The 14,298-nt window shown below is 36.2% G+C and overlaps 2 protein-coding genes across 3 annotated transcripts in view; one reads left to right on the top strand and one right to left on the bottom strand.

The window, feature by feature from the left end:
- The first annotated feature begins 3,413 nt into the window (after positions 1-3,413).
- Xpac (DNA repair protein complementing XP-A cells homolog Xpac) lies at positions 3,414-5,420 on the top strand. The gene is made up of 3 exons (XM_088183888.1): positions 3,414-3,654; positions 3,716-3,958; positions 4,028-5,420. Exons 1-3 carry the CDS (start codon positions 3,539-3,541, stop codon positions 4,464-4,466), a joined length of 798 nt encoding a protein of 265 aa, XP_088040014.1. The 5' UTR covers positions 3,414-3,538; the 3' UTR covers positions 4,467-5,420.
- The window catches only part of Hmgcr (HMG coenzyme A reductase), a 68,871-nt gene continuing 59,987 nt past the window's right edge, over positions 5,415-14,298 (bottom strand). For both annotated transcript variants that reach the window (XM_088183885.1, XM_088183886.1), the window contains exons 4-13: positions 10,137-10,431; positions 9,918-10,066; positions 9,324-9,443; positions 8,667-9,255; positions 8,269-8,510; positions 7,919-8,203; positions 7,703-7,848; positions 7,453-7,629; positions 6,531-6,726; positions 5,415-6,459 (exon numbers count right to left, since the gene is read on the bottom strand). In XM_088183885.1, the coding sequence (XP_088040011.1) occupies positions 6,363-6,459; positions 6,531-6,726; positions 7,453-7,629; positions 7,703-7,848; positions 7,919-8,203; positions 8,269-8,510; positions 8,667-9,255; positions 9,324-9,443; positions 9,918-10,066; positions 10,137-10,431 (2,296 nt within the window). In that variant the 3' untranslated portion in view covers positions 5,415-6,362. The remainder of the gene's footprint in view (positions 6,460-6,530; positions 6,727-7,452; positions 7,630-7,702; positions 7,849-7,918; positions 8,204-8,268; positions 8,511-8,666; positions 9,256-9,323; positions 9,444-9,917; positions 10,067-10,136; positions 10,432-14,298) is intronic.

Here is a 14,298-nt window from a genome sequence, read left to right as displayed (position 1 = left end):
AGATTGTGGTCGTCCTGGCGTCATTCCCGTCTTGTGGATCCCAAATATCCGCATCACCTCCTTAAAGACTCTTGCTTCAAAATTACGTCCTTGATCGGAGTGCAGCTCTGCCGGTGCACCAAACCTCGAAAAGACGTTCGCGACGAGTGCTTCGGCCACGGTCTTTGCTTCTTGGTTGGGAATTGAGATAGCTTCCGGCCACTTGGTGAAGTAGTCCGTCAGCACCACTACGTAACGATTGCCATCGCGTGTTCGTGGCAACGGGCCGAGAATATCTACTGCCACTCTTTGCATCGGGGCTCCCGATACGTACTTCTGCATAGGGGCGATGACTCGTCGGTTTGGACCGTTGCGCGCCGCGCAGATATCACATCGCTTACACCACTTGATGACATCCTCTCTGCACGTCGGCCAATAGTACTGGGCCCGAAGTTTCTTCGTCGTTTTATTGACGCTGAAGTGTCCTCCTGTCGGGCCGTCGTGGACCTCTCGGATCGCGTCAGCACCTTCTTCCTTGGAAAGCACCAGTTGGAATATATGCCGATCTCCCGACGTGTTTTCCCAGCGCCGATACAATTGCCCATTTCTAATGACAAGAGAGTCCCATTGCGAGTACAGGATCTTCGTCTCGTCATCTTCAGCAGAAACTACCTCCCATTCCGGACGGTGCTCGGCCGCTTTCCACTTTGTTATTTTTTTTATCGCCGCACTAAATGCCGTTTTTTCCCTGTCTCTCGGTGCTATTGGCACCTGCTAATATCCGCTCTGAAGGACGAGGGTCGAGAAAAATTTGGATCCGTGAAGCTGATCGATGACGTCGTCCATTCTCTGGAGAGGGTAAGAATCCTTGACCGTTGAGTCGTTGAGACGGCGGTAGTCCACGCAAAGGCATGTTTCTCCGCTTTTTTTTTTACTAAAACGATCGGCGATGCCCAGGGTCCGTTAGCTGGCTCGATTATCCTTTGTCTCAGCATTTTATCGATCAGCTCCTTGACCTCGCCGCGACGGTTTAACGGTAATCTTCTCGGCGGCAGCTTGACTGGTCGTGCCGTTCCCGTGTCGATGTTATGACATGCAGCGTCAGTGAGTCCGTAGTCTTCGTCGTTCTCCGCTGTTTTTGCTTACGAAGTGGCTAAGGCGCTCGGCTTCTGCCACCGAAAGGCGGTCTTTCGCTCGTTTAATGAGCTCTTCCAGCCTCCCCAGATAATTGGCCTCGAGCGGCCCTGCAGGCGACCTTCGGCGAAGGCACGCATAATTTTAATTTCGGCGTAGTGTATATAGCTGCTCCTAGAGCTTTTAAAGCATCGAGACCCAGCAAGCACTTATCTGTAATTTTTGCGACCGCAGCTTTAAGATCTACCTCCCTTCCTTGTATTTTAAGGCTGGTCTCGATCCATTCTTCGATCGGCTCACTGGCTCCCGTCGCCGTCGTGAGAGTAGTCGAGTACCCTCTCAAGCGTTTACATTTTTTTATTAATGCTCGTACATCAGGGTGGATGACCGTCACACTGGCTCCCGTATCGACGGTCATCGCACAACGCACGCCTCCGATCTTCCCGTTTGCGATAATGGCTACGCCCTCTTGAACATAACCTCTACCGATCTTCGCGGGCGGCGTTGTGTACTCCGCTGTTGCCCCTGTCAACGCGGACACTCCTCGTTTCCCGAACCGAGTTCCGGTTTAGCTACTGCTCGGGTCCTCGGCGTTCCGTGGCGACTAGGACCCTCGCGTCTTCCTTGTCCCCGCCATACATGATCTCCTCGCCGCGGTATAATTTGGTTCGGCGTAAATTTGCCTCGCGGCGTGAAAACTTCTCGCGGAGCCGCCTGCTGGCGTGCACGGCTTGCCTCTATTGACATGTGCACTCGTTGCACAATAGTGATGACATCTTGCAACGGCGTGTCGCTTCCGGCCCTGTACGCGGCCGTCTCTATGTCCGGGTCGGAGATCCCTGCCGTAAAATGAAAGACGCTTAGCCTGTTAAGCGCCTTTCATTTCAGCGATGGCGTCCAACTCCGACTCCACGATTCCTCCGCGATTTCTCAGCATCTTGATGCAACACTTCTGACACCAGTGTTACGTGGGCCTGTGTGGGGCCGTTACATCAGAGCCTTTGCGAACAAATAAAAACACGCGAATTCAAAAACAGGGCACCATTCCTGAGGAGCGATAGTCCTACAACCGAGCGTGGCGACCGATGGGCCTTTTACTGCCGATCTGCGCGTGAGTCCCGACGCAGGCGCGAGAGCGCGCGAATTGCAACAATATGTTATAAGTTTGGGAAGAAAACAATAATACATATCCTCATTAACATTAAATTGTAATGGTGGTTTTATGAGCTCCAGCAACACAAGTAAGTGTTGAAAGGGCTTTCTCTTATTTAAAGTTTATTCTAGGAGTCAAAAGAAATAGTTTAAATACATTGAAAGATACGTTAATAATTAGAGCTAGCTACAAATTCGTTTTATTTACGTATTTTAAAAACATAAATTATATTATTATCATATATTATATACTATTCGTTCTAATTATTATACATTTCATTATTAATAATTATTATACATTTCATTATTAATAATTATTTACATTACATTATTGTATGGATTCATGAACAGCCAGATTCTAATCGAGTTTCCTATGTTGGCAGCACTATAAATCAGACAGCTGTCAATAATCACACGTGTTCTAAGTGTCAAATGATAGTTTGCAACAACACATTTACGAAATGAATCGCTTAACCACCGTTCAACGCGTTAAAATTGTTTAATTATTGTACATAAATAAGAGTTCTGTACGAACTGTGTAACGAAGTTTACGGTAAGATTATAGACAATTCATCGTCCTTCAGAGCAAGCAATTCGCAATCAAGTTAAACTTTTTTAAGAGACTAGAAGCGTTGGAGATAGGGTAAAGCCTGTGTATCATCATGGCGTCATTAATTGAAATTGCAAATTTTTCAACCATTCAAACTATTTACAATTTTTCGGGATGGACAAATGAGAATTTAATAATGACTAGCAATTGTCTAAAAAGTTGAACGCGTTCTTCTCGATACGAAGTACATAAATATTTAAAGGTTACGGTTTTGCAAGTCTTGACTGAATTAGTTTCAGATTTTGATAATTTGTAGGTCGAATTTTACAATGTAATAAAAGGAAGGTATTTTTCAGATAGCGCCTTATCATATCGAATTAATATTAGAAAGTATTGAGATTGAGGCAAACTTGAAACATAATCACAAGCATTACGACATAAAATCAATTAGCAGCAAAATATTATAAGAACGACAAAAACATATTTTTGCTGCGAAAAAATTTAAGATATATAAATAAATTACTAATTTTATTGCATTTTTTAACTTTTAAAATGTTAATCGATATCACATTTTTTTAAATTTTGTAATGCTTACAACGGCGAATACTTTTTCATTAATGGCAGCACTACCTCATTGCTGTCAATCGATCTTCCTGCCGGCGTTGATTTCAAATATAACAAACAAGTTAAAATAACTATTTACAGTTATCCAATAACATCAAAATGAGCACTGAAAAGTCCGAATTGACAACTGCGCAAAAGGCCAGAATCGAAAGGAACAGGTTAAAAGCCTTGATGCTAAAGGATGCCAAATTGATTCTACACCCCTCATCCAAAATGTAAACAACCGTAAAATACATATTAAAATTGCACAATAAATTAACAATTTATAACTTATAGAGACACCACTACCATAGAACAAACAGTTGTCAAAGTGCAAGGAACCAAATATATCGACAGCGGCGGTGGATTTCTAATTGCAGAACACCCTGAAGAAGAAAAACAAAAACCTGCTGTTTTGACTATAAAACCAGCTCCTATAATAGAGCCTTCAGAACGACCGATTTGCATTGATTGTAAAGAAGAATTTTCTACATCATATTTATTCGAATCTTTCAATTACAACGTTTGCGACGCTTGCAGGTAAATCATTTAATATATATTGTATCTATTGATATATTAATGATATATTGTGTATCATGTTTATTTTAGAGACAGCGAGGATAAACACAGTTTAATAACGAAAACGGAAGCGAAAAGCGAATATTTACTCGCCGATTGCGATTTTGATAAACGAGAGCCGCCTTTGAAATGCATCATGAGAAAGAATCCGCATAATAATAGATGGGGCTCTATGAAGCTGTATCTTCACATTCAAGTGGAAGAGAGAGCGTTGATGGTGTGGGGAACTAAAGAGACGTTGATCGCCGAAAAAGAGCTCAGAGAAGGGAAGAAAGAAACTGCGAAAGCTAAGAAATATTCCAAGCAGATGAAAGAATTGCGCATGAACGTCAGAAGCAGTCTCTTCGATAAAACTAAGGGACGAACCCACACTCATAATTTTGGCCCTGAAAGTTACAACGAAGAAGACGATATTTTCTCACATACTTGCACAATATGTAATCTTACGGAGAGTTATGAAAAGATGTAACGCTCATATTATAATTATTTTTATATTGAATGTACAATCAAATACTTGCAGAATGAATCTCAATTGATTTTACTAATTATATACAAAATTTGTGTACTGAGACAATGTTGTTGGAATTTGCCTGCAATTTTCTTGTCTATTTTATATATTACTTTAAAGTTAATATTGAAGTTTTAAATTAACTTTTGTGGACCTTTGTAAAATTGTTTTATCTATATATTTTTATTGCATAAAATAGATTATTTTTTTTAACAAATAATCGATAAATACAAGTGTAATGAGTAGTAGCAGGTTGTTGGGTAAGTAGTCTGAATTATTGTCAGGAGTATTGAACTAAGTGATTCTTTCGCAAGCACTGCTCGATTCAAAGAGTCTCGGCTATTTGCAAAAAGTATATTTGATGGCCAACAGCTTTGACGTATAATGTGCGGGCTTATCAATTAATACAAAGTGAGAATTACACTCTTGTACGCTCCTGGATTAAATTTGTATCTTGAGCAAGTTCTTTCTATACCGTTTCCAGATAAGAAAGCTAGATCTTGCCTCAATTACATTTTTGGTGAATGCTTTCAGATTAATTAAAGCTTCTTTTGAATAATTTTTTTTGTTTGCATAGTTTATAAAATTGTATCAATATAATTTGTAGTGCTTAAAAAACGTTTCTGAATGTCTACATTTTTTAATCTTAATGATTTGATGGTATAGTACTTGTCGATTACCAGCATTTCACATTTCTTATGCTAATGAGTTTAAAAGACGCAGGTGTCTTGATATGATTCAGAAAAGTTCTTGTAATTATTAAGTAAAATTATGTATAACTTTATATAGCAGCGTTTCATTGACCTGTAATAATATTTTAGATATAATTTTTTTTAATTTGAAAGAAAATTATTAATGTCCCAAATTTTTAGGAATGCTTTTTTACACAGTTAAATAAAACAACATTAATTCAAATTCTATTGCATTTATTTCATATTTGATTCAATATTTTATCAATCGTTTGAAGGCATCGTGATGTATTATATTGTATTGCATATTTTTTAAATTGGTATTTTTTGACATCTGTTATTTCCTATGATTGTATTAATAGCATTAAAGTGAAAACACTTCTAGAGATCTACTTTGGTAACTGTTTAAAACATTTAACATTTTGATTTGTAACGATATTGCAAATCAAAATTACATATTTATATAACATTCAGTCAAAAATATTTTTTTACATAACGTTAAATCGAATAGCACATGTTTAAATAATTTAAGCGGAATTATATACAGCATCATTTTAATTTACATTGACGAATATCTAATAGCTTAGATAAAAGTATACGACTAGTGATATTATTTAATTAAATACTTTTATTAGCAATAGATTTTCAATTGATATGCAAATACGTTTTAAAGGTTACAATTAACTTTGGAGAGCAAGTAGCTTTCTATCGAACAAATGCTAATTTTTTTTTAATAAAAAAATCACATAAATAGTTTAAAATAATATATATCAAATATTCGTTTTAACAACTAAAATTATTAAAATTATAAAAAAACACACACATGGCTATGATACGTAGCGCGTTTTATCACCTTGTTTTTTTTTAATATTATACACAAGGATTCATTGTATTATAAAATCACATTCAACACTAAAATACTTATTCATATAAAAAACAATAAGATAAATTAATCTAGTTATATAACACTTCAGCAACATTATCAACCTCTGATTACCGACGAATGGAAGACATTTTTATATTATATACTATAACTACACAGAAGAGTTCACCGAATATTCATTCGACAGCTACGGCACTGAGGTAATAACGATCATAATCATAGAGCGTTCTCAATATGTAAATATTCATAAGGTACACAATTTTAACTATTTTCAATTGATTAATATCAATGAGGAGTGCTGCTCTTTGGCGGGGCGAGTGATATCCTCCGCTGTTGACCGACGTTGTTGTGTACTGGACTGCTATTTAGGTTGATGGCAGACCTGAGAGGAAAAATATATTATTTTGAGTTGTTAGGATATTAATTAGATAAAGAATGGAAAATATTTGTTACCTATTGTGTTGCATATGACTACGGACGAGATCGTTGTTGACCAGGGCGGCCATCAAACTGAGTTCTCCAGCTAAGACTGTAGCGCATATGATTTGCGCCAGTTTCATCGAATTGTCTCCGGGGGACTGATTGTGTGCGCCTCTAACGCCAAGCATTTCTAAACAAGCAGCTTGACCCGGTAAGATTGTACCTCCACCTGAAAAATGAAGATGATTAATATTTCTTATCTCCAATCTGTGTTATGCAGATGACACATTGTTGATTGTCAAATTTACAACTGTGTGAAAAAAACATGATAACACAGTTTAACAATTAAGCATTTTTCTGCAACAAAGATATACAGTAGACCCTCCAATAACACGGTAAATTGGAGACGTGCTATTTGGATGTCTGTTATTTTATGTGTGAGTGAACCAAAGGGAGGATATTTCACCACACATATGTATTGCAAAAAATTGTATGAGTATATTTTAGTCCCCCAACAACACGTCCCCAATTTACCGTGTTATTGGGGGGGTCTACTGTACTTTTGTGTACTTTATTTATACTTTTAAAGACTGCCAAATGCTTAAAACCCTATGTCTATGAGGAGCGGACGAGACGAGAGTGAGTGAGAGATAATAGCATGCGGACCGCATGCCCTTATCTCTCTCTCACTCTCATCACTTAGCACGTGAGCAAGCGAGAGGGTAAGTATCTCACCACCCGCGTCTGATGTCTATATTGTTTGCCAGTGTATTAATTATGACAATAAAAATAATGATGATAATCTTCGAATTTCATTTAAAGAAACAATAAATACGTTAATTTCCTTAACTTTTAAGATTAAAAACACCGCATATAAATTCATAAAATGGTAGAGAATTAAAATTGATGTAGAATGTAGTGTCTGTTTCACAAAAGTATGAGAACAAATACTGACCGACAGTTCCAACTTCTAGCGAAGGCATAGTGCAAGTCATGTATAAATTTTCATTATTATCTCCGACCATCTCCATATTAGTGCTACAGTTACTACTCGTAACATTTTGAGCAGGATCTTGCCCAGTGGCGATAAATATTGCTGTTACCATATTTGCAGCATGAGCATTGTTTCCTCCTGGAGTGAAAAACCGTACATTATAATACATATAATGAAAAAAATCGTTGTTTGTATAAAAAAAAAACCATACCTATAGTGCCAGCCAAAGCAGAGCCAATTTGATTCTTCAGTTTGTTACAACGCACTAAAGTTTTAGCGTCAGTTTTAAAGATCTTTTTGAGAACCTCTCCAGAAATGGTTGTTTCGCAAACAACTCGCTTTCCACGACCCTTGATCCTATATAATAAAAAAATCAATAAATCAACACTGAAAATAAATAAACATTGCAATAAAATAAACGACGTACCAATTGATAGCAGCTGGCTTTTTATCGGAGCAATAATTTCCAGACACGCTAATTATTTCCATGTCATCGAAGAATTTCTTTATGTGTAAAAGTGCCATTTCGGCGCCTTTGGATACCATATTCATACCCATGGCGTCTCCAGTCGTAGCTCTGAATCTTAAATATAAATTGGGACCATCCATTGCAATGTGAATTTCTTGGAGACGCGCAAATCGGCTGGTGGCGTCAAAGGCTTCTTTTATTTTATCGTAATTCGCTTTGGTGTTAATCCAGGCTTGAGCTTCACTATAAATAATTTAGTATTAATAATCTGTATTTTTAAATGTATATAAGATGTATTAAACGCATACTTTGCTCTGATGACACTCGGAAAACTGACAACTGGTGCTCGTGTCATACCAACGTTCTCGACAACAGATGTAACTCCTCGAGCTCCTAAAGCTTTGGCACCACGGTTTGTAGAAGCGACTAATGCTCCTTCTGTTGTAGCCATCGGAACCATATAGGAAACTCCGTCTACTATCAACGGACCGGCAAATCCGACTGGTATTCCAACATATCCAATGACGTTCTCGCAACAAGTGTTCAATACCTATAAATAAATTTACATTTAATTATGAACAATAAGTCGATGATATAAATTTCTCCATTTAAAAGATAATAAGATAATTGGCAAAGTAGAAGCTACTAAATATTCAGTTAAATTATTTAAATAGTTGGTAATAAACTAGGATAAAATAAAACTTACCTTGGAATAATCATAATTTAAATACGGCAATCCATCGAGAGCGTTCGGGAATCCTCCCTTTAGTCCTATAATTTGCCTCCTCAATTTAACACCTCTCAAATCATCAGCCAACACAGCTTCCAATTTATAAAGAGGTATGTGTTCTTTGTTAACTAAAAGTATCACCTCTTCGTCACTCAAAACTTGCGCTCCTTCAGATTTAAAAATTTCAAGGCATTCGTCGAGCAAACGCACTGGGCGCGGTAATGCCACAGAGTTCTTCTCCAATAGTTCTAAATTTGCAAACGCCGCTAGATCTTCCTCCGTCTGCGTCTCTTTGTCTTCGTTGTCTTCGCATCCGGGCAAGATAAAGATCGGCTTTTTCTTATGAACGGCATCGGCTTGGAAATCCGAAATAGATTGTACGTGTTTCATTCCATTTTCGTGGATGATAATCCTGGAAGCCATGATACCGGATTGATCGATAGTTGTCGACTTGAGATTCAACTGTTCGGTGATTTCTTCGCGGTCTTCGAAAAATATGTACTTTGCAGCCAAAGCGCAGACCAATATTAAAATCACCAATTGCTCAACACTAACCATCAACCATCTATAAAGATAAATTTGACTGTTAATATCTTGATATTAAAGATGCTTATATAATATTACACTACTTACTTCATATAAGGCTGGAAGATTGTTTCGTCCGTCTTGTTCAAATTTATATTGTTGTGTAAAGTGCTTATAAACGAGTTGGCAGTAGCGTGAGATTCATCTTCACCGTTCACCATCCATCGACTGAAACGAACAAATGCGTTACAAAAACAAGAATGCGACTGAGTCGTCAAACGCTTCAATTAAAAAAGAAGAAGAGGCGAGATTCTGGGCCGTATTTAGAGCTCATCCCCACTCATTAGGACAATGAGTCTCATAGATATTCTTTAAAGATTGCGACTTCCTATACTCTTTAACACTGATGTCAAAGTGTCACATAAAAAGAACGACGGTTCTAATTTTAATAGATTAACATAGTTGTGAATGGAGACTAAGATTTAATCTATTGTGGGTTAAGGGTAACAGTATTCAATGTTAAGTGAGTATATTTAGCATAAATTCACAACGCCTAACGACAGCCATGACAATTGAAGAACGCTACGATAATAACTTTCCTATAATGTTTTCCAAAATATATTTTAAAGAATATATAAGGAAGAACGTAACTAAGCACTGACGTTCTCTTGGAATAAATTTCATGATATTAAAATACAATACCTATGCAAATGGACTATAAAAAGACCCGCAGACATTATCAGCTTCACTCTCTGAACAACAGGATTCGGTTTTTGTTCTTCTTCGACGGCGTGCAGAGCTCCCAATAAACCAGTGCTGGTCGATTCTGTATTTCTAACGCCAGTAGAAAGCTAAAATATAAACAAATCAAAATAAAATAACTAATGACATCTATTATATCTAGATTTATTTTAATCTTACCTCAGATATTAACGAAAGACAAGCGGGATATAATGTCATGAACACTATATAGTTGACAATGACTGAAACACAAGCGTACCACGATAATGCGACTAATCTAGGAACACCGGAAAGCATTCCGACTCCGACTAATAGAGCTTCGACGAGAGCGTCTAAAGTGCAAGGAGGCCCTAGAAGTTGAACTCCCCTTCCGATCGACTCTTGAACTTCGTCCCGTTTGGCGGAGAGTGCGAGACGAGCTAGCCATGATGCTTTGGAAACGTCAGTCAGGAGAACAAACAGGAAGAGCGCGTCTCTGAAATAAAAAATATTTTATGAATTTCAGTGACACCAAATGAGTCGTGGTGACTTTGTTATTTTCTGAAGCGATTTGAAACTCTTAGCAGACAATACAAAAGTGAATTTTAAGCATGCAGAATCTGAACACATACAATGAGTATACTAGCCTTTTATTTTTCACGTAAATATTTGAAAAATCATGCGAAGGCCATGAATGTTGTGTGTATACTTTGTATTTGTATTTGGTATTTTTAAAACACCACAAATTGTTGGTTTAATAATATACAATTATCACAAGCAAACAAAGCAAAAATAAAAATATTAAAAAACCAACATTAACTAAGATTATTGTATTATTTTTTCTTCCTTCTATTTAAATATTTCCTAAGAAAAATAATATTGACCAATTTTGAACTAACTCCATATTTGACAAATAAAAAAAGCTAAATAGATTTAAAATAGGAAAATAAAAAATACCTCAATTTTCTTGATATGAAATTTTGGTGTTTAATTGAAGATTTTGGAGAGCGTAATTTTTTGAGCATGTGTATTTCGATTTAAGGTATAAGATGACATTGTTAAGACATTTTCACCCAAAAGTAGCAAATTTACACATTAAGCCATCGATATACTCAATGAAGTAGATAAAATAACATACGATTTTATATTGTATATGTAAGATAACTATTAAGAATGAATATTCTTGTATTTTAATAACAAAAAAAGCAATGTACATATGTTTAATATTAGGTGTTCTGAGTAGAGTTAAGAAATACATCAGTGAAATAAAATGCACATTTTAATTGTATACTTATGTTTTTATATTACATGTAATTTAATAGTAACTAGGAATAAAAAAATAAATAAGCCTAAAGGAATGATACGATTTTATGTATAATAATTCAAAAGTAGAACTTATTGGCATTGTTTTTTTTTATTGATTAAAATGAAAAACTATTATCATATTTTTAAAGAGTAATTAAAATATTTACATATTTATTATTCAAGGAAAATATTATTCAATAAAAAAAAATCGAATTAAAAAGTATTAAGTATCAAATCTTGAATATTAATCGCTAAAATATTGTTGTAAGTTATACTTTATATATCATATTATATTATACATAAATTTAATTCCTAATTTCATTTTGAATGGTTGCAAAGTCAATCTCGCTGCTTCTCTAAAACGTATTTTTGATCTAATTCTAAAGACATCATCATTTCCTGATCTATGGAAATGCACAAAATTCACCACCATTCATAAAAAAGGTGACAAATTGTGTATAAAGAACTATAGACCAGTCGCAGTGTTGTCAGCTCCTGTTAAAATGTTTGAAATAATTATCCATAGATGTCTTTAATCACTTTCGACTAGTTTTGTTGGACTAAAAGCATGAGTTTCGTTCAGCCCGTTCCACTGTTACTAACTTTCTGTCTTTCATCAAAACGGTGACATAATCTTTCGATGCAGGAATTCAAGTAGACGTCGTATATACATATTTTGAAAAGGACTTCAAAAAGGTTTGTCATGGTTATTATTAAAAAAATTGTTGAACTTCGGTTAGTCGGATGATTTAACTCGGTTATTCTCGAGTTATTTGAGCGATCGTAGACAGTTTGTAGCCTATGGTAGCCGATTGTCAAAGCAATATTTCTCCCCTTCGGGGGTTCCTCAAGGGTTCTACCTGGGCGCTCTGCTTTTTATGTTATTTATTAATGACATAAATACGGCAGTCACAAATTCAAGTTTTCTTCTGTTCGCAGATATTAATATATTCGGTCTGTTGCGGACTCCTTCTCTCTACAAAATGATTTAAACTTTCTATGGAAATGGGCTTCCGTTAACCGTCTGCCCTTTAGTGTTGAAAAGTGCCATACTGTCATTTTCTCGATCCCGATCGCTATCTGTTTATTCTTACAATCTCGGTGGGAACATTTTGACTAGAGAAACTTCTACTAAAGATCTCGGAATCACTTTTGATAGCAAGTGGAGGTTTTCTCTACACATACTATCTTCCAAGATGCTCGGCTTTGTTATGAGGAACGCTTCTCACTTTAGTCAGTTATTCGCGTCCTCTATGACACCTTAGTTCGTAGCCAATAGGGATCTATAATTTAGAAACCCCGAATAACACCCTTTTAGTCGAAAAGATTCAAAATAGGTTTTTAAGATACCTTTATAAAAGGATATTTGGTTCTTATATCCCAGAGCCTTACGATTCGCTGAGTTCTCACAGAAAGTTGTATATCGCTAAGCATTTCTTCAATGCTGTCAACAATCCAGCTATTCTCGAGGAATTTCAGTTCTGGGTTCTAAAACGTCTTCGAGAATCACGATCACGTCCTCTTTTAATGGCCGTTGGGACTAGGACGTCCGCACTTGTCGACTCGCTTATGGCTGTTGCCATCCGGCTCCTTAATACGCTGGCATTGACCTGTTCAATGTTAGCTACGAGGAGCTGGTCCAGTTCGTATAATTTAATTTTGATATTTTATGATTTGTTTGCTTTTTTATATGTATTATTTTAATTATATATTTTTTTGTGTATTGAAATAATACAATTATTGTTTTCAACCATCGTGACGCATTGGAAAAACCTGTTAGGTTATGATGGTCAAAATTTAATTTAAATGTATAAATAAATAAATAAAATAATTTTATTCTCTCCTCATATATGAACAAGTAAATATTATATAATAAAATAATTTATTAATTAGATAAACCATAATGTTTTACCATTTTTAACGTGTCTGTGAGATCGGAATTAGTGATTATTATAAAATTATAATTACGATCGACTAGCATAGATTAGGTTTTCTTAGAATATCCTATTTTCACGGATGAATATCGTGATGATTAATTAAAACTGAGGTAGGTCGTACATAGAAGTTATAAAAAAATCAATGGAAATAGGGTTGATATAATAGTCGACAATGGTAAGCATTACAGTAAGTTTGCGATCGTGATCGATAGTGTGAGCCAAATTTATTACTGATTTTTTTTATGCGAGTTTGTAATTCGTTGATCTTGAGTCAGAAACATTCATAGTATGCAGTGATTATGTTACTGCTCTAAGGAAGTGCATTCTTCGACTCGATTTCGCGCCGCGCACCTTTGGTACGACTGTAAAAACCCGAGACGGTGACGTCACGCGAACTTGGTCGGTATGACAAAAAGTCTGACAGGAGGAGTCAGGTTCAACGCACGCCATTGGAAACTTTCGTCGATGGCGTGTGCGAGCTAATGATGAAGTGGTCGGCGGTGGGAGAAAAACGCTCGACTCGGGTATGTAACAATTTCACTTTCGTTACATCAACGGTAACGAGACGAGTCGAAGATGACCGCAAGGTGCAAGATCGACCACATGACCCGAGACCTCAGAGGACGTATCGTTTTCAAAACGTGTTCCGGAAATGTACTGCGGTAGAGGAATCTTTAGATTGTATTTACACATTGCTAAGATATTTATTCGTTTGAATTCGCCTTCACACAAATAATTTAAAAATATGGTTATTTTCAATGCGCATTATAGTTTTTTTGAAAGATTACTTTTCGAAAAAAGACTTGTATCAGTAATTAATGAATACATATGTTACGAAATTTATTCCCAAACGACCTCAACTGAATGCCTGTGAGATAAAAAGGCACATTTAAGAATAAATCAAATGCATGTTTTTGCTGCCCAGCTTACTTTTTCTGTCTATATTACACTCAAGGTCTGTTTTACTAATACTCGCAAATAACACACGAATTTATAAGGCAACGTTTACTTTTTTGATTTGAATGAACGATGAAGAAACTACACAGGCGAGTCCTTAAACTTATCGAATCCACAGTAACATTTTATTCAACATTTAATGTAACTTTTTCCCAAAAAGAGCG

Source organism: Plectrocnemia conspersa, unplaced genomic scaffold (assembly GCF_051122295.1).
Source record: "Plectrocnemia conspersa isolate PC_06_02 unplaced genomic scaffold, ASM5112229v1 ptg000004l, whole genome shotgun sequence".
NCBI lineage: Eukaryota > Metazoa > Arthropoda > Insecta > Trichoptera > Polycentropodidae > Plectrocnemia > Plectrocnemia conspersa.
Note: the sequence above shows the minus strand (reverse complement) of the source record. Positions and strands in the feature narration are given on the sequence as shown.